A 27,391-nucleotide genomic window follows, 5' to 3' on the forward strand; every position below is an offset into this window, starting at 1 on the left:
TGTCCGGCCTTATATAGACATTTTAAATTGCCCACCCGGGAGTCCAAGACCACCCCCAGAAGCATCATACATACATCACAGAAAGGGCGGTCTACAACAGAAATCCGAGTGCGTTGTTTACCTCCTGTCTGGTAGGTTACCTGTTAATGCTTACTTGATTGGATACCCTGGGGAGCCTGGCCAGTCTTTTGTAATGATAAATACTTAGTTCCTGAGCCAGGTCACAGGCTCACCCTATTCATACGCAGACATACCCTTAAGACAGGATTTGTGAATGAAAAGGCAATGGGGAGGCTTTTCCATTTTCCTTGACCTTGCAGAAAAATCATTTGGTCAGTTTGGGAGTCAAAATGGTTCCAGGGCTGTTTTCCTGTGCTGTTTCAGACATGTCGTTTATATATTTATGTATGTGTTTGCTTGGTACATTTATGAACATTTATTAAATATATAAGACCTTAGATTTTTTATTTCACTGGTTAGCTGCACCTTTCGGTACCCAAGTGGGAAACAAAATTCTGTGATGATTTGTAAAAACTTGATAATTCAGTCTGGCAGGTAGCACCTACACTCTGGAACTGCTTCCTATTAATGTCAATCAGGTGCCCCACTGTCCTCTTCTCGGTGCCTGCCAAGTACATAGAATCAAAGAATTGGTGGAGATGGAAGGGACCCAAGGGCCATCTAGTCCAGCCCCATGCACTTCTGGGATTTCAGCCCTTGGTCACCCATCCAATTCGAAACCATGCTGGTCCCTGCTTATCTGGCAAGGCAAAAACAAAAACAGGATAAAACATAAATTACTGATAGATAGTAAGGAAAGAGGGGGATTTGCCTTGCCAGACTTGGTTTATTTGGAAATTTGTTTTTTGTGTGTGTGTTTTAATTGCAATGTGTAATTTTTGTCGTGTTGGAAAATCAATAAAAAGCAATTAAAAAAGCAACAACTATTGCAGATTTTTTTTTAGGAAGAGAGTGAAAGTTCATATGATTTTTACTTTGTTTCAGCCTCCTCTCTTGCCGCTTCAAACTCCCGCACGTTTCAACTTACGGCTCTCCATTACCTTCCTGATATCGCTCTATCTTTCTTGCAAACGAGGCTTTTGACGCGGCGAACTTCATTGAAATCAAACCGGGTCGGGAAACAGGCGGCGTCACGATGCGCTGGGCGCATGCGCTCCCGGGCTCTCCTTCACCACGTGAGCCTCTGGGGAAACCCCGCCCAGGCGGCCGTCCGGCCAATCACGGCGCGCAGCCGGCCGGGGCGGGGATGGCGCGGCTTTTTGAGGGCGGCCGAGCGGCCGTTTCAAGATGGCGGCTGCTCCGCCCGCCGCTGCCTGAGGGGAGCTGCTCGTGAGGGGAAGGCGGCGGCGGCGGTATGAGGGGCCGCGGCCGGAGCGACCGGCAAGCGACGCTCTTCCAGGTGTGGGGGACGCCGCCTGCCGCGGCCGAGGAGGAGGAGCCGGAGCCGCTGCCGCCGCCGTCGGGCTTCGCGGGCGGCGCGGCGGGCGGGGTGTGGCTGTTCCCGGTGGGCGCCGGCGTTGAGGAGCGCGGCTACCAGGCCCGGGCGGCGCGGGCGGCCCTCTTCCAGAACACGCTGCTGTGCCTGCCCACCGGGCTGGGCAAGACCCTGGTGGCGGCCGCGGTGCTGGGCAACTTCTACCGCTGGTTCCCCGGGGGGAAGGCCCTCTTCCTGGCGCCCACCAAGCCCCTCGTCGCCCAGCAGAGGGACGCCTGCGCCGCCCTCATGGCCATCCCCGCCCGACACATGGCCGCCCTCACCGGTGAGCCAGACCGCGGGGAGGGGGCCGGGAACCACCACCACCACTACTATTATTAGAATTATTATTTATTATAAAGAGGCGGGGGGGGGGGAGAGCCCAAGGATGGCCCTCCTCACGGGTCCCAGGAATTGCTATTATTGTCATTGTGATTATTACTGTTGTTATTGAGGCATCTAATCATAAGCCTGCATTTTTATCAAAGCTTATATTTTTGATTAAGGCCTGTATCTTAAAGATTTTCAAATGTTCATGCCAGGCAGAAGAGCAGCTGCCTAAGAACCTTGGCAAGATGTTTATTCTCCTGGACAAGGGCCCCCCCTGATTTATAGCAGAAAACAATTCTCAAAGTCGTAAAAAGGGAATTACAGGCTGACAGCCAAGGTTACACTGACCCTACATATTACAGAAGATAAAAAAAGAGATAAACATAATTAAGAGTTGATAAATAGTAAAATAAAACCATATGCCTCCCATTAAACTTGAGCCATATTTTCCTAAGGTTAAAAGGCCAAGAGCATCTAGCTGGCAGAAAGGAAGAGAGTATTTTGGGAAGTCTTTTTCTAAAGTTGTTTCTTTCTTAAACTGAGATCCTTTTAAGATTTCTTTTCCTTTTAAAAAGCTATCTATGTTATGTATTAAATATATTGGCTTAAATGTAATTATGCAAAGGACTTAGAAGCTAAGAAATGTTAAATCCTTATGCTAGATTCTTATTTCATATAGTTGGAAGAGATCACAGGGGCCATCAGCCACCAGCCCAGCCCCCCCTGCCAAGCAGGAATCATCATTAGAGCACACATATGGTTGTCAGGCCTTTGTTTAAAGACCTCCAAGAGAAGGAGATCTTTCAATGATGATGTGAACTCAAGATCCTTGACATGTTTAAGATAAAAATTTAAGATTAACCATTTGTTTTGGAGGGCAAGGAGGGCAAGAGGTGAGCTGGTAATTAAGGTTCCTTGTTGAGACACATGTAAGATATATTACTACTTATTTGTCATTTATAGATAGAAGAATATATAGCTTTTTGTTTCCCATAAAAGGGCAAAAGGAAATGGGTGTATCTTTTGTGATTGGTTCTAGCAAACAGCCAATAGGAATTTCAACCAGGCTGATTGGACAGAGGCAGCCACAGGAGGAGCAAGGGGGCTGGATTAAGGAAATATAAGTGCTGGCCAGAATGGCAGGAGGCCAGGCCAGAGCTTGGTAACCATATACCACTGTGCCTCTCATTTATTTGTCTGACAAATAAATTATTATTTTAATTTCTCTATTGCTGCGTTGAATATTTCATTCCAGCTAAGCGTTAACCACAAGCAGGGTGCTACATTATTATTGTCATTATAAAGGAGCTTCATTATTTATTATAAAGAGGCGGGGCTGGGGGGAGCCCAAGGATGGCCTTCCTCACAGTCCCAGGAATTACTATCACTATTATTGTCATTGTTATTATTACCCTCTTCATGGGTCCCAGGAATTACATACTATTGTTGCTGCTGTTACTGTTAATAATAATAATAATAAGCGGCTTTATTATTTATTATACAGAGGCGGGGGGGGGGAGCCCAAGGATGGCCCTCCTCACGGGTCCCACGAATTACTATTACTATTATTGTCATTGTTATTACTACTGTTATTATTAATGTTATTATAAAGCAGCTTTATTATTTATTATAAAGAGGCGGGGCTGGGGGAACCCAAGGATGGCCCTCCTCACAAGTCCCAGGAATTACTACTGTTATTATTATTATTATTACTACTACTGCTACTACGACTGTTATTGTTATTGTTAGTATTATAAAAAGGCAGGGGGAGCCCAAGGATGGACCTCCTCACGGGTCCCAGGAATTGTTATTACTGTTATTATTGTTATAAAGCAGCTTTATTATTTTTTATAAAGAGGCAGGTGACCCAAGGATTGTCCTCCTCATGGGTCCCAGGAATTACTATTATTATTAAGTTGTTGTTATTACTGTTAATAATAATAATATGTGGCTTTATTATTATTTATAATACAGAGGCGGGTGGGGGAGCCCAAGGATGGCCCTCTTCACAGGTCCCAGGAATTACTATTGTTACTATTCTTGTTGATATTACTGTTGTTACTGTTATTATTAATTCAGTTAAACTCTGACCAATTTAATTATGCAATAACGTGGCAGTGGCCCAAAGGACCACAATAAATGTGATAATGTGTAGCCCCGGAAATCCCTGAGTGCGCTTCTAATAGAGAAGTTATGGCAACATGTTGCTTTATGAAACTGATGATTTTGCAAGCTGCCGCCCCCCAGAATTGGGGCAGAAATACAGCTAATATGTGAATCACAAAGATACAGCTGTAAGCTAGAACATCAGTTGCTACATGGTGCAAATGGCTGCACGTAACACAGGTTCCCAACATGCACACTAACACAATGTAACAGAACATGGTGGGATTCAGAACTTAATCAGCAGAAATTGCGTGTGTGTGTTAAACATGAAATGAGGTAATGATGTGTATGATTGGTGAAAAATGAAATACTTCATTTGAAATTTTATAAATACCACTGCCTGGACCACTGGGCAGGGTTGCAGTTTCGCGGAACTGACTGTAACCTATTGCTTTGCAATAAACAACATTGGACCCTTAACTCCTCACGTTTCTGAGTTTTATTGGAATAAACTCTGGAGATAAGCTATTTTCTGGCTTACAACAATAATAGTAATAATGAACAGTGGGGGTTAGGAGCCTAATAATAAAATAAATAAATAAATAAAATTTATTCCCCTTACAGGGGATCAAGGCAGTTTACGGATAAAATTAAGAACAGCTAAAAACTTGGGGAGACAGTGGAGGAATAAAAACAAGTGGTTGGAGAGTTGCAGCACCTGTCATGGCTTCAGAGGTTGATGCGGGAGAGACACGTTTGGGGCAGAGGAAGGCGTGCAGTTGCGCTCCTGCAGGTGCACCAGGGCGTTTCTTCTCCACACTCCTCCCAGCATCATTCCTCCTCTGGTCACTGCTGCGGATGCAGGACCTGATGGTTTTCAGGCACTGCAGAGGTAGGCAAGGGAATCTCAGCTAAAAAATAATAATCAAAGAATTATAGAGCTAGAAGGAATTTCCCTTGGCCAGATTTAGTTCTAGGGCAGTTCACAATAAGCATCTGGACCAATGTCTTCTTTTCACATGTGATATGTGCCATATTTTGCCTTTTGCGCCAAGATGCTCTAACATGGAAAATGGGCCTTTGTTTTAAGTGTAAGAAAGGATTTGTTGGCAGCAAACTGCTGAAGCGTGGCCTTTCTGTGAATCGCCACTGAAACCATAGTGGGGTTTTAGGTGCCTTTCTAAATGCTTGCTTGTGTTGTTTCAGGAGGTACCCAAGTGGCTGATCGGAAAGAAATCTGGCAAAATAAGAGAGTTTTCTTTCTTACGCCTCAGATAATGGCAAATGACCTTTCCCGTGGAGTGTGTCCTGCAGTGAAAATTAAATGTCTGGTTATTGATGAAGCCCACAGAGCTCTTGGAAATCATGCTTATTGTCAGGTAGGGTGGCTGTTTGCAACTTGAAACATAAGTTTTTAACTATAAATTTAAATATGTGGTAAGGTGTTTGATTATGACTTTCTGAGGATTTATGTATGTCACATCCTTACTTTAAAAGTGATATTAAAAATGCCATGAAGCAAGGGGTTCAAGAAAACTGTTAATTTTGTTAAAACTAACCAGTTCCCAGCCTAGTTGGTTCCTAACTGAATAAGGTTTGGAGACCAAGTAATCCATTCTGAACAAGTGGAAGAGTAGTGGGAAAATGAAGTTTGTGTCCTGAAAGGTTGTTTTTAACTTGAAGTCTTTCATATGCTGTATTATGCAGAAAAAAGCACTGTACTTTGGGGTTTTCTTATTGCAATATTTACAAGAAGTTTAGCAGCAGAAGTATCAGATGGATGCCTGTCTTGTGCCTCTAGATGGCTCTGAGGTCCTGTGATTTAACTGGGAAGGAAAAGCTAGCTGTCTCAATCCCCAGTTCACAGGTCACCGTAAACAAGTAGAGCATTGCAATCAACATGGCTTTCTGTGCTGCTGGTCTCTTTCTCTTAGCATATAGAAGAAACCAACCATGAACCCTGGATTAGCATTGCATCCAAGCCAGGAGATATTGTTTGTTCTCTCCAACCCCCCCCCCCATATGGCAGAAACAGCAAGCCAATGAAAAATAAATAAAATGCTGCTCTGATGAGCTTTAGGTGTGAACTAGGAAGGCTTTTGCATGTCATTTGGGAGCCTGTCTTGTAGAAATTTGTTTTTCGGATACAGTAGCATAACAGTGGCGATGAAAGCTATTTCTTTCTTCAGGTTGTGAAAGAATTATGCAAATATACGCGGCAGTTCCGTATTTTGGCTCTAAGTGCTACTCCTGGCAGTGACACAAAGGTAATTCAAGTCCTGTTAATCCAAGGACCTGGGGATGAAGGGACTTGCTTTGGCATCCTATGCCTGTTTAAAATGTGGCTCTTTTCAGGAGGAGGGCGTTATTGGGTTGTTTTTATTTTGATTATATATTTTGTGGTTTTTATGTTGATCTTTTCTGTGAACTGCCCTGAGACATCTGGGTATAGGGCAGTATATAAATTCAATAAATTAATAATAATAATAATAATAATAATAATAATAATAATTCATTATTTGTACTCCGCCCATCTGGCTTGGTTTCCCCAGCCACTCTGGGCGGCTTCCATAGAAACCAAAAAACACTAAAATATCACACATTAAAAACTTCCCTGAACAGGGCTGCCTTAAGATGTCTTCTGAATGTCAGGTAGTTGTTTATCGCTTTGACATCTGATGGGAGGGCGTTCCACAGGGCGGGCGCCACTACCGAGAAGGCCCTCTGCCTGGTTCCCTGTAGCTTTGCTTCTCACAATGAGGGAACCGCCAGAAGGCCCTCGGCGCTGGACCTCAGCGTCCGGGCAGAACGATGGGGGAGGAGACGCTCCTTCAGGTATACTGGGCCGAGGCCGTTTAGGGCTTTAAAGGTCAACACCAGCACTTTGAATTGTGCTCGGAAACGTACTGGGAGCCAATGTAGGCCTTTCAAGACCGGTGTTATATGGTCTCGGCGTCTGCTCCCAGTCCCCAGTCTGGCTGCCGCATTCTGGATTAGTTGTAGTTTCCGAGTCACCTTCAAAGGTAGCCCCACAGAGAGCGCATTGCAGTAGTCCAAGCGGGAGATAACTAGAGCATGCACCACTCTGGCGAGACAGTCCGCGGGCAGGTAGGGTCTCGTCCTGCGTACCGGATGGAGCTGGTAGACAGCTGCCCTGCATACAGAATTGACCTGTGCCTGCATGGACAGCTGTGAGTCCAAAATGACTCCCAGGCTGCGCACCTGGTCCTTCAGGGGCACAGTTACCCCATTCAGGACCAGGGAGTCCTCCACACCAGCCCGCCCCCTGTCCCCCAAAAACAGTACTTCTGTCTTGTCAGGATTCAACTTCAATCCGTTAGACGCCATCCATCCTCCAACCGCCTCCAGGCACTGACACAGGACCTTCATCGCCTTCACTGGTTCTGATTTGAAAGAGAGGTAGAGCTGGGTATCATCTGCATATTGATGGACACCCATCTCGCTGAAGCCCCCAGTCAGCTGGTGTTCCACTTGCACCATCTGTGGCACCTCTGAATGCCAGCTGCTGGCAAATTGCGAGTTGGGATAGTGCTTTGTCCTGCTCAAGGCCTTTGGGACAACTGGTTGGTGGGTGTGAGAATAGGGTGCTGGACTTGCGTCTTTGTGATAATATTAATCTAACCTAGGGATGTAAATGTTACAAGACATAGTGCAGGCCTGTCCAACAGCTCAACAACTTTGGTCCTTCTTTCCAAGAAAATCTCAACTCTGGTCATTCCAATGGGTACATCACTGCCAGTTTATTTATAGTGGGAGCAGATCTCAGTCTCTTGGAAGTTGGACACCCCTGATATAGTGTAATATATAATAACGTATAGTATCTACATTAAATGACAGTGCTACCTCCAGTTGCGAATGGGATCCGTTCCGGAGGTCCGGCTGGATCCCGAGGTTTTCGCAACCTGAGGATCACTGTTACACGCATGCGCGTGGTGGTAGAGCACTTCTGCGCATGCGCGGGGGGGAACGGACACTTCTGGGTTTGCCGCTTTTGCAACCTGAAGTTTGCATTACCCGAGGGCAAGGTAACCCGAGGCGCTACTGTATGCCCGATTTTTACTGTGCTAACATGATGCTAAGTAAAATACAGCCAGATGGTGACTTTTTACCATTTCTTTGCAGGCTGTGCAACAAGTTATTTCCAACCTGCTGATTTCACACATAGAACTATGTACTGAAGATTCTCCTGATATCCAGCCTTACACTCACCAGCGGCAGGTTGAAAAATGTGTTGTTCCACTTGGGAAGGAGCTGGCTGAAGTTCGTAATGCTTACATCAAGGTGAGTCAGAAACTTCGTATTGCGTGGGTAAGAATGGCAGCAGGCAGGACTTCAGAGCAGAAATGGTGGTGAAACATTTGTTGAAAGCAGCTTGTTTTTATTCTTCTAAAGAGGTGTCTTCATTTGTTCTGTGAAACTGGATTTGTTTTCCAAGTGCTGCTTTAATCTTTCAAAAATGTCACTGGTACCTGATCGTGACGGTTGTTTTTAGTCTCTCACTAAATGACATCTGAGTGGACGATTCTAGTGTTGGCTTCCTTGTAAGAATGCAGTGAAGGAGCCTCAGGAAACTGTCATCCTGATTTCCTTAAGTGGGTCCTGTCCCTAGAAGAAAGTGGCCTTTGGAGCTCCAATCTGACCAGTGTATATTACAGAGCCATGAACTGGGGTTGGGATCTTCTGCTGGCAGGGATTATGGGCATTGTCCTGGTTTTTCTTAGGTGGTGAAAAAATGCAAGTGGTATTATTGCTTTGTGTGTGCGAGTGGCTTCCCAGAGGTGTCGCAATGCTTTTAATTCAGTCTCAGATGAGCCTGTCTTGAAATGAAGCCAGCATTGTCGAAAAGCCACACAAAACATAAAAGTGCATTGAGCAAGTAATAGTGTGATGCAGAGGTATTTCAGGCCACCTTTACTGTCCTCTACAGAGGTTTTGTTTGAGCAGAGTCTACCTTGAGGCTCTGTGTCTGTGTAGGGTTAAAGACAGGTGTGCAGTGATAGATGGGAGAACAGCTGCAGAAGGAGCAGTTCCTTTCAGAGAACTTGTAGAGGCCAGTTGTTCAATTTTTTTTGTACTTGTGGGTGCTAAATGGAATTGGTATGATACATCCCCAGGTTGGTAGTTTACAAGCACATAGTGGCAGCTGCTCTGTAAGCCCGGGGCATGTGGGCTATTGAAAATAGTTTCTGAGGATTGCTCCATAACCCGAGCTCCTTAATAATAGAATTGTAGAGTCGGAAGGGACCCTGAGGGTCATCTAGTCGAACCCCCTGCAATGCAGGAAACTTTTGCAATGCTCCCACCTGACTGGGGAGGAGGGCCAGGTGACCCTAGACAACTATATTGCCAAGTTCCATGCCCATTTCCTATCTAATATGACTTGCTGAAATTAAAGTCTCCGTTCCATGTTATCCAGGTTGTACAATGTGTTCCTCTTCCAATACAAGTAATTTTACTGATTATTTTTTATAAAATTCTGTCTGTGGTGTTGAAATAGAGGAAGGTATCCATTACAAGTGGGGAAACTGAGAGCAACAAAAGTTCACCTGGACGCTTTGCTAACTTTTTTTAGAAAAAGATGCCGGTGACTTAACTAATATATCAAAATTGCTTTTAGGTTGCAATCAAATAGTTTGTAAATTTATGAAATAAATAATAAACTTGGGATAACACAGAGCAATAAAGTTTTTATTCATGGCAACTTCCAACAGTAAACAATATATGACGTATATCTTTCACAGGTAAATTAGCAATTAGGATTCCAGCTTTATTATTTCTAGACTTGAATTAGTTTTTTTTTAATACGACTTACAAAAGATTTCATTTTGTATCCTAGTTGGCTAAGTGGATAATTTCAAAATGAGTAAAAACATGGTATTCTCAGAATGTGAAATTTCCTTCTGATAATCCTTCAAATTAAATATCAGTCAAACATTTTATTTGCTTGTGGGCTAGCAAAGTTTAAACTGTGCTGAAGGTGGCTTACAACATATAAAAAATACATAGCTACAAATATAACAAAAGTAGTCATAAACAAAACATCAAAAAGTGCACAACCAAACTGAACAATTGCCACACAAACTGTATGAACCAAAATAAAGATACAAAAAAGTAACATCAACACCCCACCTCCAACAAAACCCTCTAGAGTCTGTTCAGCAGCCTCAGCTTTTGTAGCTGGAGTCAGTCCGGGCCTCGCCCTACCAGGGCAGGTAGGGAAAGGCCTGCAGGGCAGGGAACAAGTCTTCCAGGACTCACAGCCAAGATACCAACAATGTATACAGTCATACCTCATGTTACGTTTGCTTCAGGTTGCGTCCCACAGCGGCCTGGAAGTACCAGAAAGGGTTACTTCTGGGTTTCGCTGCTCGCGCATGTGCAGACGTGCAAAATGGCGTTATGCGCAGAAGCGGCGAATCGTGACCCACACAGACACGGGTTGCGTTCTTTTCAGGTTGCGAACGGGCCTCCGGAACGGATCCCGTTTGCATCCAGAGGTACCACTGTACAATAAAACACTATTTCTGTTGATAAAGGAGGTAGCAATTTCTGTTCACCTATACTAGATATTCAGAAGAAAATAGTCAATAGCATTGTATCTGTAAAAATAAACTTGTGTGATAATGAGGAATAATTACTGTTAGCATCTGCTAGGGTATTATTTGCTCACAGACAATGCAGTTCATTTTGGTGGAGCTACCTCTGTAGCCTCTCTCAAATGAATGGCGATTGTGTAGCATCAGATAAAATGTTCAGAAATTGTGCAGTTTTACCTACAACTTCAGCTTCCATTGAGTTAGTGAAGCGCTCCTGCATGTCAGAATAAATACTGGGAAGAATCACAGAAGTGTAGAGTTGGGAGGGATGCCAAGGGAACAGAACACTTTATTTCTCTTAATACAGAATATCTCCTGTGTCTTAATTTTGGTGAAAGTGCTTGAAATCTTAGTGACTATACATAACTGAAGCAACAGCTAGGAAAAACCCTTCAAAACTGGCAACAGACACTCCAAGTTTGCCTTCTTAATAGCTGAGGAAGGAAGCTGGTTTGTCTGTCAGGCTACGCTGGTGGAATGTGATATTTGTGTTTTCTTAGGAAATAGGCTTTATAAAGTTAATGGCTACATATCATTCTTGATCATTCCAGCTAGCTGACTAGAGTTCACCTGCGTTATCCATGGGTGATCCGTCAATGGAACTTGGCTGTCTTGTAGCTCAAAAATAGCCAGCTATGGTCTTTCAAGAAACCATATTTCGTTCTGTCGATTTGTAGCAGCTGGATTTGTGTATCCTGCAACTATGAAGGTATCTTGCAAACACAGCTCAGGACTCTCCAGAAGTTCGGCCAGCATATTAATTTCTCTTGCAATGGACGTTTCGTTGGTGACTCCTCTGAAGGCCCTGTGAACAAGCCATTTTAAAATAATATTTTATTCGTTTTAGACTTACAGCAATCCCTTGATTGTAGATTGAAAGTGTACATTGAAAGACATCAACAAGATCCCTGAAGTTACAAATGCTAGAAACTACCCATTTCTCTGTTTATATTATATATGTGCCTGCACACACACATATAAAAAGTGGGCTGGGGAGAGTGTTGAGATTGTTAGAGGCTGAATTCTGCATGCCATGTATCATTCTCAGTGCTTGTTGATTTTTGTGTTTGTTTCCACACAACTATTTGATACAGATATTCTGCACTTGTAGTCTGGTGTCCTTCCTCCCATGGGAACCCAGAATAGCAAACATTTCAGTAATGAAAATAGAATTTTAAATACATTTAGGGTGAGTAGAAGGCAGCTTGCATAACCAATCTTCCCCTTCCCCTCCTGCCCCCCATAAAAAGCTCCTCCAAAGGGTCTGGGCAACCACCTTTGACCCTCTGGAGAGACTTTTGAGTGTGGCTGGGGGGGGGGGGTAGCAAGGGGCTGCAGGGAAGAAGAGGGAGAAAGAATTAGTTGAGTGAGTTGGATACAATCCAGTGATTTCAAGACGAGATTTTAGTTGGTGTGTATGTTGGTAGTTATAGTTAAGCTGCTTTAGAAGCCCAATACCAGGATACAAATGTGCTTAAACAAACACATCCTGCTTTTTCATCAACTTAAAGAAATATCCAGAAGGCCCTGTGTAGCTGGATACCTGACAAGGTCTTAACACTTGCTTGGTTTTGTCTCAGACTGCTCCTTGCTTAATTAAAATTAAATAGCTATCTATAATCACAAATTTGCCTGGTTTGTCACACTAAGCCAAACTAGGCTTACTGGGAGTGTGAGGGTTCTCAGAGGGTGAGGTCAAAGGGGCTTTGCTCCTTTCCAGGTGCATGAAAAAACCATGGTTACAGCTCATGGTTAGTGAGGAGAGTTTTACCATGTGCACCAGTTCAGACAACATGCAAAGCCTTGGTTTGGCATCAGGCCGGGTGGGAAAAGGCCAGCAAGGCAGGGAGCAGCTGTTGCAGGACTCACAGCCAAGGTTAAATAGCACAAAGTAAACATGAAATGCTGAGTACCGGTATTTGGATGAGAGGAGTTCGGTTTTGAATTGTTCAGTGTTTGGAATGAATCCATGGAAAACAATGTGTCATGATGGTGAGATTTTCAGCTAATCAACCCTGGCACTTAGATAGGCAACTTTTGATTCTTACCTGGCATAAATAATGGTTGGAGGCCACTCTTCAATGACAACATCCGGATCATTGGGCGCAGGTGGCTGTTCTTGCAGCCCACTGGGGAGGTAATATGCTACAGTCACAAATCTTGTGATGCCTGGAGTGCTCTCACTGGTGCGAACTATGGTTGCAATGGGAACAGTCATTCCCAAGTATAGGCCTGAGGAAAGCATATCGTCATTAGTAATTTCCTGACATTACCCGTCAGCTAGTTGTGGAGTTAAATCACACATGCGGAATCAAATGGCGCATTTATAAGTAATGTGGTGCAGTCAGAACAAAATGTGTGTCTGACAATTATTTACCTGATGAATTCTGCTGACAAATGTATCTCATAATCTTCATGAATCCTAGGCATATGCTCTGTTCATACTGCTTTTCTTGCACTTTGATGCAAGCCCATTTCGCCTTTTCATAGTGGCGTTTTTCATAAAGAAGATTCCCAAGCTGTAAAGTTTCAAAAGTTGCTGTTATTATTATAATTTATTACCCACATACCACCACCCTAAGGCAAGTTAAAGAGTTAAAAGGAAGACTAAGGCACACGGGTGGTGGGCCTTCAGGAAAGCTTTTACTTCTACCAGTATTTGACATCCACCACTGTTGTAGACTGTGAGTTTGGCTCTGAAAGGGGTGAATTCATTCAGAAATAATCAATATTTGTGATGGCTGGATAGGGTAATTCATAACACAGAATTTGTTCATATATACACAGTCTACCTGCCCTCTTGGTCTTTCAGAATGCAGCTAGGCTGAGAAGAACTCATCCAACCCAGGGGTTACCAGACTACAGCTAAGGCTAGGCTACCTTTCTCCATGAGGAAGCGGCAGGGGGGAATATTAGCATTAGCTGACCATTACTTCATGCCTTTGAGGCCACTTGTGCATCCATTGATAAAATACATTTTTTAGACCTCTGCAGTAGGGTTAGAACATGTTAGGTAGGGAACATTTTTTTTTACTTTTAGAGCACAATTAAAATTGGGAATGAACAAAGAGAGCTTTTAAAAACTAGTTTTAAGACCACTTTCCATTCACTAAAATCTGACGGCTTGTTAGATATACAAAAGTAGAAGCCATGCCTGTTTCTCTGCCCGCTCTTGCTATAATGCATGAAGGTGTATTTTAATGAAGAGATGATACCTGTTCTTTACGGGCTATCACAACAAATGGAACACTTTCTCTCTCCTGAGGATGGTTATTTCTGGTCAGCTGTTGGATTGGCTCTGCCATATCTGTAAAAATGTGATTAAATTGTTTATAGAAGTAAATATGCCTGATTCACATATGAAAAATCTTATGTGGGCGAGAATAGAACACAGGTAGTAAGAAATAGAACACAGTTTGGAAAAGGCTTGTTTCCAAGATACACTGATATTTATTGGACTTAAGAACAACCAACTAATTTTGTTTTGATGCCAAAGTAAAATTAATTGCAATATTTGCATAACTTATTTTGACTGGTCTATGTGACTTTTAGTTCAATGTAATGCATTAGCAAATGTGTACAAGACATAGACATTACAGACTGGTGTGGATGACATCTCTGCACAGGACCCTAGTTGTAAGATTGCTCCATTAACTAACCTTTAATTACTATAACCAATTGTGTTGCTAACCAAACCAACTTCAAACCACTTCTCTATCTCCATTGGGGAGAAGCAGTGGTTGGTGCCATGTTTGGTTCTGATTTTTGCTGTGCCATCGAATGCTTAAGAGTGGGCTATGTTACAACCATCACTGAAGCAGTTTGTTGTCACCTTATGACCTTTCATTGGTGTTTTAATAATTGGGCATGGCTTGGAGGGAGACTTCTCTGACACCCCCCCCCCCATCAGAGTGCTACTGATCGTCCATTAAACCTTTCATTGTAGGACGACACTTATGTCATAGGTATGTTGAGTTATGATAGAATATATTCATCTCTTGAGGCCAAGTGGCTGCACAGTCTTTGCCTTGTGGAAGGTAGTAAACACCTCCCACCCCAAAGCAGCTTTGATGCTTATGTCCCCTTGCAGTGTGGTAAGCAGGATTTTGCCATTTATCTGCATCTGGCTATTATTATCTATCTCCCTGTCCTGACCATCCCTCCGAGGTTATATTTATATTTATAATCTTTCAATTTGGTTGGTCTATTCACTTAATCGACCTGGGACAATCTACCAGAGAAAAGGCCGCTGCCCATGGGACAGAGGGTCATGGATGAATGATAATCCAGTTTCTACCTAGGGTTTTAATAGGTCATAAGATTTTATGGTAACTATATTCGTAATGTATTTTTGTCGGTGTTTGTCCTTTGATGCTATGGCCTGTCGGCTACGCAAATAAAGTTTATATCTCCTCTCCTCTCCTTTGTCTGCTATTTCCCTGTAGATAATAGTTCTAGTTTCTCTTCACCACTACTTTCTGTGGGTCTTAAGTTGTGATGGACAGAGTATCCTGCTCCATTGCCATAATTTGATGTGCTTCCGCCACCCCAGACTCCCCTCAAATCTACTAATGCACCATGCTGGGTTTCCTTGCAGAGCATTTTTGAAACCTTTGGCCAGCTTCAGCCTTCACTGTAGTTCTGTGATGTCAAACCAATAATAGCATTAAGTGTCAGCCGGGGTGTGTGTACTTAGATGGTTTTCAAAAAGGATTAAACAATTAGTGGGAGATGTATCTGTCAGTGGATATTAATCGTAATAGCCAAGGATGGAGCATCCAATTTCAGGAGCACCAAAGATCACATTTGCAGGTGCTGGGGGCAATGATCATCTCTGGGGAGGGGCTTAGAGCATCTCTTTTGTGTGCAGAAAGTTCAATCCCCGGTGGCATCTGAAAGGATCAGGTGGAAGGTGATGTGAAAGACCTTTCTTTACCCTAAGACCATGCTAGCTGCTGCTGCCAGCCACAGTAGATCATATTAGTTTGGGCAACTAGTATGAGGTGTTCCTCCTACAGAGTTTGGGCGGGACATCACCCGTTGTAGGCAGATTACTGGGCTAAACTGGGTGGTTCTCTTACTCAGCAAGGCAATTCCTACTGCAGACTTGCAGGGCAACACTGGCCAGTGCACAGTCCTACACAAAACCACTTTGGCACACCGTCTCTCCTCGCCCTTCCATCGAATGAACTCTCTGGAAACTCTGTGGTGGGAGGAACTAATTTCATGGCTTGGAAACACGCTGAGTGACAAACATAAATGAGCAGGTGGCAAAAGTTTTTTGGTAGAACGTATGGTATCCATGCTCTGCTTTGTGAAAGCAGGTGCCCATCCTGTTGTAATCGTAAGAAGAGCCTGCTGAATTAGGCGGTTGGACCATCTAGTCCAGCATCTCACAGTGGCCAAACAGAGGCCTGTGGGGAACCCACAAGCTGGATTTGAGCACCTGAGCATCACTCTCCCCTCCTGTGGCCTCCACCAGCTGGCATTCAGAACTGCTGCTGCCTCATTGTGGCTAGTAGCCAGGGTAGCCCTCTCCTCTTCCATGAATTTGTCTAATCCTCATTTCATTCCATCCAAGTTGGTGGCCCACCCTCCCTGTGTCCTATGGGAGGGAGTTCCACCCTGTAACTCTGCACTGTGTGCTCTTTTATCGGAACGGAACCTTCCAACATTCAGCCTCATTGGATGCCCATGAATTATATTGTACGGGCAGGGGGAGAAAAACTTTCCTCTCTGTCCACTCTCTCCTTGCCATGCCTAGTTTTGCAGGCTTCTCTCATATCGCCTCTCCCTTGCCTTTTCTCTAAACTAAAAAACAAAGGAAACCCCAATGCTGCCGCCTTTCCTCCGGGCACCGGCTCCATCCCCTCGCTTAGATTCCCTCTACCAGGGCTGAAAGCAGCCTTAACTTCCTCCTGATCCTGAATGGGAAACAGCTGGCGGAGACCGGCGGGCTGCCCGGGAAGGGTTCTCCCTTCCTAAGGCTCCTGCTCGGCGGAGCCCGTTCCTTGCAAGCGCTCCCTGTCTGTCCCTCGGAAGGCGAGCGCCTTTGGGAAGCCGGAGCAGGCGCTTGCCGGCCAGCAGCCCCCCCGCCCCCCTTCCAAGCTAATCCTCGCCAAACCGAAAGCCCCTGCAAGCGCTGGCGAGAGGCTGAGCCGCCGGGCTCCCCCTTGCTTACCCCTGGGCACGTCCACGCGGTGCCCGCGGCCCACGCTCTGCCAGTAGCTCAGCAGGCGCTCCTGCTCCTGCTGCTGCTCGTCGCCGGCGTTGTCCTCCAGGCTGCTGCCGTACGCCGAGTCCGGCCAGCCGGCCGCCGCCTCCTCGTCCCCGCCGGCCGCCCCGGCGCCGCCGCCGCTCTCCAGCTCCTCCAGCGTGATGGCGCCCGGGGGCCCCGGATCGTCGCCGCCGCCGCTCAGGAGGCAAGGGCGCGCTTGGCTCTCCATGGCCGGCTGGAGCGCGCGGAGGCGGCGGCGCTGGCGCTGGCGCTGGCAAGTGTCGGCGCCCGGGGCGGCGCTTGCTTTCTTAAGCCGCCCTGCCCAGCGGAGGGGAGGGGGCTCGGGCAGCCGCGGCGACTCGGGAGGAAAAGGGGACGGAGCCTGCAGGTGCCCGGCTAGGGCGCGAGCCTGTGGCCCCCAGCCCAGCCCCGGGAATCACCAAGGGGCTCCCAGCAAGCCCCCCACCCCACCCCACCCCCAGGAATGAAAGGATGGTCTCCTTCCTCCGCCGCCGCCGCCCCCACCAGCCTACCTCGCAAGGTCCTTGTGGGGATGGAATGGAGAAGGGGAAGAAGCGCGTGCACCGCCTCGGAGGACAATGCCATCCATGAAGCACCCCCTTCCAATGCTGCTTCTGGGCAGATTGGGGCTTGGACTGTGAGCCTTTGTTCTTGGTTGTCCCGTGAAAGGGAGGCACCTTGAGCTCCTTGGAGGGAAAAGCGAGATATAAATGAAATAAATATAAACAAATAATAAAGGCAATGAAAGGAAGCAGGTGTGTGTGTGCTCAGAGTACTTCTTATTCCCCATTTCCTGTTGGCTACCTTGCTTTCTGCTTTGCTTTGCTTTTCCCTAGGTGAGGTAGAGGACATTCCTTTGACAGAAGGAGGCTCCTCTGTTATTTTTGAAAACCTCCCTTTGTGGGGTCATAGGAGGCAATGGACTGACTGACAGGAGCCTCTTGCCCTGTCCCTGTCCATGCACCCTATCCAGGATTAAAGAAGGGGGTTGGTGATGGTCCTTCGCAAAATTGCCCTTTAAATGCAAATAATTTGTGGCAGACTGCTGTAGTGATTAGAGTGGTTAGGCCTAGGAGATTAGGGTTCACATCCCCACTCAGCCAAGATACGCATTTTTCTAGCGAAGTGGATTTGACAGTTCCTTCATTTCCCTCCAAAGCAGAGATGCCTCTTTCTAATGTTGTTGTTGTTGTTGTTAGAATTTATATACCGCCCTATACCCAGAGGTCTCAGGGCGATTCACCTATGTGGGGTACCTGAACAGAATACTGGGTTTCTGAGTGTGATGCTTTATAGGAAAGTGGTACTTAGCAGCTCTTCCCTCTTTGTTCTGCTCTGCACAAACTCTGGAAAGAGAAAGCCAGGCAAGTTGGAGGGAGCAGAAACAAAAATAGTCCATGTTGCCATATAGAATCATAGAATCATAGAGTTGGAAGAGACCACAAGGGCCATCGAGTCCAACCCCCTGCCAAGCAGGAAACACCATCAGAGCAATCCTGACATATGGCTGTCAAGCCTCTGCTTAAAGACCTCCAAAGAAGGAGACTCCACCACACTCCTTGGCAGCAAATTCCACTGTCAAACAGCTCTTACTGTCAGGAAGTTCTTCCTAATGTTTAGGCGGAATCTTCTTTCTTGTAGTTTGGAACCATTGCTCCATGTCCGCTTCTTTGGAGCAGCAGAAAACAACCTTTCTCCCTCCTCTATGTGACATCCTTTTATATATTTGGACATGGCTATCATATCACCCCTTAACCTCCTCTTCTCCAGGCTAAACATGCCCAGCTCCCTTAGCCGTTCTTCATAAGGCATCGTTTCCAGGCCTTTGACCATTTTGGTTGCCCTCCTCTGGACACGTTCCAGTTTGTCAGTGTCCTTCTTGAACTGTGGTGCCCAGAACTGGACACAGTACTCCAGGTGAGGTCTGACCAGAGCAGAATACAGTGGCACTATTACTTCCCTTGATCTAGATGCTATACTCCTATTGATGCAGCCCAGAATTGCATTGGCTTTTTTAGCTGCCGCGTCACACTGTTGGCTCATGTCAAGTTTGTGGTCAACCAAGACTCCTAGATCCTTTTCACATGTACTGCTCTCAAGCCAGGTGTCACCCATCTTGTATTTGTGCCTCTCATTTTTTTTGCCCAAGTGCAATATTTTACATTTCTCCCTGTTAAAATTCTTCTTGTTTGTTTGGGCCCAGTTCTCTAATCTGTCAAGGTCGTTTTTGTTCAGTTTCTGTTAATTGATTCTCATGAAAACTTACAGATTCTGGCTTCACACAATTAACTCAAGGCAGTGTCAATTTACTCTTGGCAGAAAGCCAAGGTCTGCTTGACCTAGAAACTACTCACTCCGATTGGTTAACGACCAGCACTCAACTCTGTTATCTAGGAATGCTAGTAAGTTTGGGGTGTGGTGTGTTAGGAATAGGAGTGCTGTGTATGGTTAAGAGAGAGAGAGAAAGATAGGATTTATTTTACTTTGTTTTGTATGCAGAAACTCTGCTGGTTTCTTTTCCTTTTAATAAATCCTGTAAATAGTTATTCTGAGTCTAGCTGACTAGTCATTTCCACCTCAACTAGCTTCTTCGCTGTGCAGGAAAACTCTGCTACGTTTGGGCTAAAGCCATTAGAGCTATGCTTGACACTTCAAAGTTCCAAGAGTTTTGAAGTGTGATCCTGTCCTCTGGGGTGTTATCCACCCCTCCCAGTTTGGTGTCATCTGCAAATTTGAGCAGGATGCCCTTGAGTACATCATCCAAGTCGTTGATAAAGATGTTGAATAAGACCGGGCCCAAGACAGAACCCTGTGGCACCCCACTAGTCACTCTTCTCCAGGATGAAGAGGAACCATTGATGAGCACCCTTTGGGTTCGGTCAGTCAGCCAGTTACAAATCCACTGAGTGGTAGCATAGTCAAGACCGCATTTTACCAGCTTCTTTACAAGAATATCATGGGGCACCTTGTCAAATGCCTTGCTGAAATCAAGGTAAGCTACATCCACTGCGTTCCCTTCATCTACCAGGCTTGTAATTCTGTCAAAAAACGAGATCAGGTTAGTCTGACATGACTTATTTTTCAGAAATCCATGCTGACTATTGGTGATCACAGTATTCCTTTCTAGGTGCTCACAGACTGTTTGCTTAATGATCTGCTCCAGAATCTTCCCTGGTATTGATGTCAGACTGACTGGGCGGTAATTATTTGGGTCCTCTCTTTTCCCCTTTTTGAAAATAGGGACAACATTTGCCCTCCTCCAGTCAGCCGGGACTTCGCCTGTTCTCCAGGAATTCTCAAAGATGACTGCCAGTGGTTCTGAGATCACATCTGCCAGTTCTTTTAATACTCTTGGATGCAGTTCATCTGGCCCTAGAGACTTGAATACATCTAGACTAGCCAAGTATTCTTGTACTATCTCCTTAGTTATTCTGGGCTGTGTTTCCTCTGCTGAATCATTTGCTCCAAATTCTTCAGGTCAGGCATTGTTTTCTTTATCAGAGAAGACTGAGGCAAAGAAGGCATTGAGGAGTTCAGCCCTTTCTGTGTCCCCTGTTTGCATTTCACCATCTTCTCCTCTGAGTGGCCCCACGGTTTCTTTGTTCTTCCTTTTGCTACGAACATACCCATAAAAAGCCTTTTTTGTTGCTTTTAACCTCTCTAGCAAGCCTGAGTTCATTCTGTGCTTTAGCTTTTCTGACTTTGTGTCTACACGTGCTGGCTATTTGTTTGAATTCCTCTTTGAATTCCTCAGACTGACAAGTAGATCCTCAGTCTGTTTTGCAATGTGTCGAACATGTGTGTGCTGCTCTGAAATTGACATGGCATCCTGCTATCTTGGCTCATCAACGTAGTGGAGGAGGCTGCTGGCATTTGGAAGCTGCCAAGCTGAACTTGATCACACAGGGAGCTGACTCAGTTATCTGCGCTGTGCAACTGGACTTCTTCTCAGCCTCAGCTTCCAGGGAGGAAGAAAAGGAGGATGCTTCACAGTTTGAAGGTGTGAAAGGATGTAACCAGTGTTTACTTGCCCCGTTTTTCCTTGCGTGGCTGCCATGGAAGAAAGGACATCCTTTACGCCTGAGGGCACCATCATTCATCTGTTACCGTGACTGCAAATTGGAGTCATAATTCCCCCAGTTCTGTGTGCTCAACCTTTTCAGTCAAAAACCATCAACTGGTTGGTTGTAAATGAAAAAATATATTCATAGCTGGTACAGTGGTATTTCGGATTACAGACGCTTCAGGTTACAGACTCCACTAACCCAGAAATAGTACCTTGGGTTAAGAACTTTACCTCAGGATGGGAACAGAAATCGTGCACCAGCGGTGCGGCAGCAGCAGGAGGCCCCATTAGCTAAAGTGGTACCTCAGGTTAAGAAAAGTTTCAGGTTAAGAACGGACTTCCAGAACGAATAAAGTTCTTAACCTGAGGTGCCACTGTACCTGAATAGCTGTTTTTAGAATAGTAATTCAATAGCATAGGGTACTTGGCCTTGAATAAGTCCTGCACAAAGCCCATTTTTAATCACGAGTCTCCTGTATCAATTACGTGCAATTATGTGAAGAAGGTGGTGCTGGGCAAGCATGCTGTGTCCATTTCCCTGCCTCCATTCCATAAAAAAAAGGTTTGTAAAATGCAGGCAGAATCCTGTCCTTAGTCGTGTCCTTAGACTGATTTTATGGTACTCTGGGGGTCTGATGCAAGTTGTAACCCAGAACATTTGAAGATGGCTATCATATCTCCTCTCAGTCTCCCCTCTTCCAGACTAACTCCTTCAAGTGCTCCTTGTAAGGCTTGGCTTCTAGACCCTTGATCATCTTAACTGCCCTCCTCTACACACCTTCCAGCTTGTCAACATCCTTCTTAAATTGTTACGCCCAGAATTGGACACAGGACTCCAGGTGTGGTCTGACCAAGGCAGAATAGAGCGGGACTATGACTTGCCTTCATCTAGACACTAGACTTTTGTTGATGCAGCCTAGAATAGCATTAGCTTTTTCCTATTGCTGCTGCATCACACTGTTGACTCATGTTCAGCTTGTGGTCCACCAAGACCCCCATATCCTTTTCACACGTTACTGCTAGCAAGCCAAGTGTCCCCCGTCCTATATTTGTGCATCTGGATCTTCCTGCCTTAGTGCAGAACCTGACATTTGTCCCTATTGAAATTCATTTTGTTGGCTTGCGCCCAGTTCCCCAATCTGTTAAGGCCATTTTGGATTCTGGGTCTGTCTTCTACAGTATTAGCTACCCTTCCCAGTTTGGTGTCACCTGCAAATTTGATGAGCATCCTCTCAATTCCTTCATCCAAGTCATTTATAAAGACGTTGAACAACAACAAGCCCAGGACAGAGAACCCTGCGACACCCCACTTGTCACTTTTTCCCAGGATGATGAGGAGCCATTAATGAGTCCTCTGTGGGTTCGGTCAGTCAACCAGCTACAAATCCACCTGACAGTTACCTCGTTCAACCCACATTTTACCAGCTTCCTCACGAGAATATCATGGGGGACTTTGTCAAAAGCCTTACTGAAATCAAGATACACTGTGTGTACAGCATTTCCCTGATTCACCAAGTTTGTAATTCCATTTTAAAAAGGAAATAAGAAATCGATTGGTCTGGCATGATTTATTTTTGAGAAACCCATGCTGGGTCTTAGTAATCACAGCATCCTTTTCTAAATGCTCACAGACCAACCGTTGAATTGTCTGTTCTACGACCTTCCCTGGTGTCAGTGTCAAGCTCGGTCGGTAGTTACCTGGGTCTTCCTCCCCCCCCTCCCTTAGAAGATGGGGACGGCATTTGCTCACCTCCAGTCTGTAGGGACCTCCCCTGTTCTCCAAGAATTCTCAAAGACCATAGACAGAGGCTCTGAGATTACATACACAAGCTCCTTTGGTACCCTTGGAAGCAGTTCATCAGGCCCTGGAGATTTGAATTCATTTAAAGTGGCCAGGTGTTCCCTTACTACCTCTCTTCCTATCTTGGGCTGCAGCTCCCTCCTTACATCATTTATTCTTTCTGTAAAAATAATGAGGAGATTTCCAAAGATAGCAGAGTGAAGATGGCCACTGTGTTGTTTCTATGTAGGTTATGTTTGTTGAACTCATTAGTTCCAGTCTGAAGCTCCAGGTGACTGGCTCCTGCTGTTTGTTTTAATAATCTGTTTTAGCTTGTTTTGTGAAAGATGACTTGAGCAGACAGTGTTACACGCAGGGTGAATTCTGGCCATATCAATATCTTTTACGTAAAACCAGGTCAAGAGATTGAACACGAGAAAATTAAAAGGGTCACCTCAGCATAACACCTTAGAATCAGAGTTTCTTCCTAAGCCATCACATTGTGATTGCATCAGTAACCTTATTTAACTGGAATAATAATTGCCTCCCAAAGAAAATGTCTTACAGTCTTACGTTTCATCTAATGTATGCCATTTATGTAAGCTTTTTACATAAATACACAGCAATATATTTCTGAGGAATGAATCAAGTTTTATTTAAATGGGGCAGAAATAGGGTGGCTTTCATCTTCTGCTCGGGTCCCAGTGTGGCTGTAATTGTGTCATGCATCCAATTTCCTTTGTGTCCTTTGTTTTACTTTTAGGTCCTGGAAACATTTGCCGGCCGACTGATTAGGCTCCAGGTTTTGTCTAAACGTGAAATTCCTGCACTTACTAAGTATCAGATCATTCTAGCACGGGATCAGTTTAGGAAAAATCCTTCACGCACTGTGGTAAATATTACTGTGCAGTATGATATTCTTATCAGAGAATGTTTGGTTCAGGGTAAAAGCAATGAAGCAGCATCTATCTGAGCACATGGGTTTCTTTCTGTTTAATGCACATCTTGAGTGTTCAAAGGGCTTCCTGTGCATTTTCTCATAAATTAGGCAACCACCTTTCCCAGACAGGTCATCAGCATCCCCACATTATTGGACTGAAAGCAAGTGGCTGACCTAAAAGAACCTCCCAGTGGGTTGACTAGACAGACAAGGTTTAAGCCTGGGTATGGTTGGTATGTTCTATTCTGAACCGCCCTGTGACCTTTAGATGAAGGGTGATATACAAATTTAATAAATAATTAAAAAAAATATGATTCATCTGAATGCACAGCTCAGTTGCTTAGCCACTACCCTGTGCCAGCTGGTTTGTACTTCTTACCAATGAATATCCACATTAATTTCCATGCATCCCTGTAAAAATAAGGCACTGCAGTGATATACCGCACCATTCTCAGAATTATTCTTAGGGGTCTGTCTAGGAAAGAGGGAGGAAAACGGTGAGGTCTAGAACTCCTTGCTCTCGCTTTTAGAATATGTTTACAGGGTGCAATAATTAATTCTGAAAACTGGCTTGAGGATCCAAGTGATCCACATATTACGTGAGTTGTCTGGGCCATGGGTTTTCTCAGAAGTGATTCAGATGCAGGACATTCAGCCGGGCCACTGGTGCAGGGAGGCAGTTTGAAAGGAGTGACTCACACATGTGTCTTTGGGGGACTTGGCTTCATGGAAGGGCAAAGGGCAGTTGCTCAGTGGCAGTACGCACTGTGTGTCAAAGGTCCCAGCTTCAACCCCTGGCACCTACAGTTAAAGATTATTATTCATATATCCCACCTTTGGAGAAGGAAAACTCTGGTCCTCGATCTCTGCTGCCTTGTGGGACATCTTTGGGAGAAGAAAAGGCTCAGGAGTAAACCTTACACAAATCCAGGGTGGAGTCCCTAAGCCGGTTGGGTGGCGCCTTGTACGCCTCCTTATGACAACTCCTGCAGCCCAGCTGGTGCCAAGTGTATTGCTCTGCTTTCCTTTGGCGCCAAGAAGGGGCCTTGTTGTCTGAGCAGCCCAGGACTTCCAGACACAGTGCCTGGTCGAGTGCCCCAGAGATGCTGCTAATGCAGCAGTTTGTCATCACCCCCAGAGGCCTCTTGAGACAGAAGGATGCCAACATACAGATCCCACCTTTCCTCCAAGAAGTTAAAGGTGGCATACATAGTTCTCCCTTCTCTCCATTTAATCCCCACAACAACCCTGTGAGGTAGGTTATGCTGAGAGCTGGTGACTGGCTCAAGGTAACCCAGTGAGCTCCGTGGCTGAGTGGGGTTTTGAACCCTGGTCTCCCAGGTCCATCACCCTTAACAACACAGCACACTAGCCTGGCTAGGAAGAAGAGACTCTTGTTCTTCCACCATATCGTTTGCCTACATTTGGTAGGAAGGATGATGGTACAAGTCCTTTTGGGTGCAAATCCTTCTCACTGGAACTGATGTCTCCACAGGGAATGCAACAAGGCGCAATAGAAGGAGATTTTGCTCTTTGTATTAGTTTGTATCATGGTTATGAGCTACTGCTGCAAATGGGAATGCGATCCTTATATATCTTCTTATGCGGAATTATGGATGGATCAAAAGGTAAGGGATTCCTTTGTATGTGGAACACCTTCTGTTATCTTTCCAGATCAGCTGAGGGCATTTAGAGAGATGCTCTGACTCGTCCCCCCCCCCATCAGAAAACTGGAAATTATGTATTTAACATAACCTCTAGAAAAATCTTAAAAGGCATGGGAAACAGAGCTTAGTTGCTTTCAGACTCTTAAATCTCCAGTCATTGCGGCTCTATATATGCCATAATAATAAATGTGCATATATCCACACACCTGCTGGGATAGCTTAGTTGGCAGAGCATGAAACTCTTAACCTTGGGGTCATGGGATTGAACCCCACATTGGACAAAAGATTCCTGCATTGCAGGGGGTTGGGCTAGATGACCCTTGGCGTCCCTTCCCACTCTACAATTCTGCAATTCTGTCTTAATGACAAGAGCATCCCTTTAGGGTCCTCTAAAATGATTTACTGTTGAATTTTTATTTCTTCAGTGTGAGAGAATTTCCATTTAGACAAATACGGTAATACTTTGTTAGATATCAAGGCTGTAATATCTGCTATGTGGAATAAGCATCTCAGAATCAAAATGGCTTTAAAAATAAATTGGTTTGACAGTAACATGGAAGATCCTAGATTTTAAAATGCACATTCATAATGTCTTCAGCTGAGCATAACAGTTCTTATTGTCGGAAGGGGTTTAGCACTTCCACCCTGACAGGCAAATTTCCATCTGGCTTTGGATACGGATGGGGCAGACAAGAGAGTAAGTACCCTTGTTTAGCTGCGGAGGAGTATGGATGCTAATAATTGGTTGAGGTTTAGCTGACTCATCACAAGCATGCAACAATTAATGAAAGTTTCCAATTCTTGTGGAAAGTATTTATTCATTAGATTTATACCCTGTCCCATCACCCAAAGGAGCCCAGGGCAGCAAAGGATAATACAATTTAACTTATAGGTAAAGGTAAAGGATCCCTGGAAGGTTAAGTCCAGTTAAATTTGACTATGGGGTGCCACGTTCATCTCTGCTTTCAAGCCGAGGGAGCTGGCCTTTGTCCAGGGTTGGGGTCATTTTGTCTTCAGTAGAGGTAAGAGAGCTATAAAGTATGGCCAGAACATGGAAGGAAGGAACACATGATGTGTCAGGGCTGGGCAGGATGGAGAGGAGCCAAGAAAGTCCTTTGGCAGAGTCAAACCAGGTTGCATCTAATTTCTCATAATTGCTGGCTTGTCTGAGGCAGGGGAGCTCCTGTGCTAACTTTTGCCCAGTTCCAACGACCCAGGTTCTTTTGCAGGTTCTTTTGAAGTTCTTTTGCAACTTGCATGAAAAGTAATAGCCCCTTTGAAGTAGTGTAAAACCCATTGCAGTTACAATGCATTATTGCTTATTGACTCGCTTGTTGCAGATCCTGGAAGCAGTTCTAAAAGGGTAGTTCCTGTGTCCAATTTATGTAAGTCATGTGTCATTCCCCCTCCAAGATCTTTAAACTGGTTTACCTCTCTCTCGAAAGGTATGACTCGTACCAAGAATGAACTTGGGCGTAATGAAGACTTCATGATGTTGTATAGCCAGCTTGAAAACATGTTTGCAGACACAAATGTGACTTCCGCAAATGGTAAGAAAGCAAAGCTAGACTGGCATTTATCTTCTTAGTAATAAAACACAACACTGTGCCTTGCTCATTTTTGCCAATCAACACTTTGTTGCTGGCATTCTTATGTCCCAAGAGAGTGGAGTGTACCTTCAGGGGTGAAGTCAAACCTCTACACCAAAGTGACCTCTCTGGGGTGCAAGCCTGGGCAGTGGGTGGGAAGGTCCTGGGCTGCCCAGACAACAAGACCCCCCCCCCTCTCGGCTTTGCTGATGTAGCCTAAAGGAAAACAGAGCAAGACGTTCGGCACCAGCTTGGCTGCAGGAGTTATTGGAAGGAGGCGGGCAAGGTGCCATCCAGCCGGCTTAGGGGCTCCACTCTGGATTTGTGTAGGATTCACTCCTTAGCCTTTTCTTCTCCCAAATATGTGCCACAAAACAGCAGAGGTTTAGGATCAGAGTTTTCATTCTTGTAGACGGGCTCCGTTCCCAGGTGGATGAGCCCCCTCTGCCCCTCACTTCCCTGTACAGCATGTGCAGAATCTTCCTTCTTGACCATTGAACCCTCTTGGTCTTGTCCGCTCAGTCCCCCACAGCCCGTCTTCACAAGCAGGGGAAGTTCCTAAC

At 45.1% G+C, this 27,391-nt stretch overlaps 2 protein-coding genes across 2 annotated transcripts in view; one reads left to right on the plus strand and one right to left on the minus strand.

The window, feature by feature from the left end:
- The first annotated feature begins 1,360 nt into the window (after window positions 1-1,360).
- FANCM (FA complementation group M) overlaps window positions 1,361-27,391 on the plus strand; it is a 51,676-nt gene continuing 25,645 nt past the window's right edge. The window contains exons 1-7 of the mRNA XM_079980191.1: window positions 1,361-1,781; window positions 5,138-5,310; window positions 6,121-6,198; window positions 8,075-8,233; window positions 23,396-23,524; window positions 25,068-25,200; window positions 26,685-26,789. Of these exons, the coding sequence (XP_079836317.1) occupies window positions 1,376-1,781; window positions 5,138-5,310; window positions 6,121-6,198; window positions 8,075-8,233; window positions 23,396-23,524; window positions 25,068-25,200; window positions 26,685-26,789 (1,183 nt within the window). The 5' untranslated portion in view covers window positions 1,361-1,375. The remainder of the gene's footprint in view (window positions 1,782-5,137; window positions 5,311-6,120; window positions 6,199-8,074; window positions 8,234-23,395; window positions 23,525-25,067; window positions 25,201-26,684; window positions 26,790-27,391) is intronic.
- LOC307206866 (heme-binding protein 1-like) lies at window positions 9,620-16,999 on the minus strand. The gene is made up of 5 exons (XM_079960321.1): window positions 16,730-16,999; window positions 13,764-13,855; window positions 12,926-13,067; window positions 12,597-12,780; window positions 9,620-11,353 (listed from the first exon to the last, which is right to left on the minus strand). The coding sequence occupies exons 1-5, from the start codon at window positions 16,992-16,994 to the stop codon at window positions 11,182-11,184; spliced, it is 855 nt and encodes a 284-aa protein (XP_079816447.1). The 5' UTR covers window positions 16,995-16,999; the 3' UTR covers window positions 9,620-11,181.

Source organism: Podarcis cretensis (assembly GCF_951804945.1).
Source record: "Podarcis cretensis genome assembly, chromosome: 1".
NCBI lineage: Eukaryota > Metazoa > Chordata > Lepidosauria > Squamata > Lacertidae > Podarcis > Podarcis cretensis.

What these genes read in the sequence shown, in the direction of transcription:
- LOC307206866 (XM_079960321.1), bottom strand. Translation starts at nt 16,994, where the DNA reads ATGGAGAGCCAAGCGCGCCCTTGCCTCCTGAGCGGCGGCGGCGACGAT. An exon ending in CCGCGTGGACGTGCCCAGGG is followed by an intron (nt 13,856 to 16,729) that starts GTAAGCAAGGGG and finishes ACATTTTTACAG; the next exon opens with ATATGGCAGAGCCAATCCAA. An exon ending in CCAACCATTATTTATGCCAG is followed by an intron (nt 11,354 to 12,596) that starts GTAAGAATCAAA and finishes GCTTGTTCACAG; the next exon opens with GGCCTTCAGAGGAGTCACCA.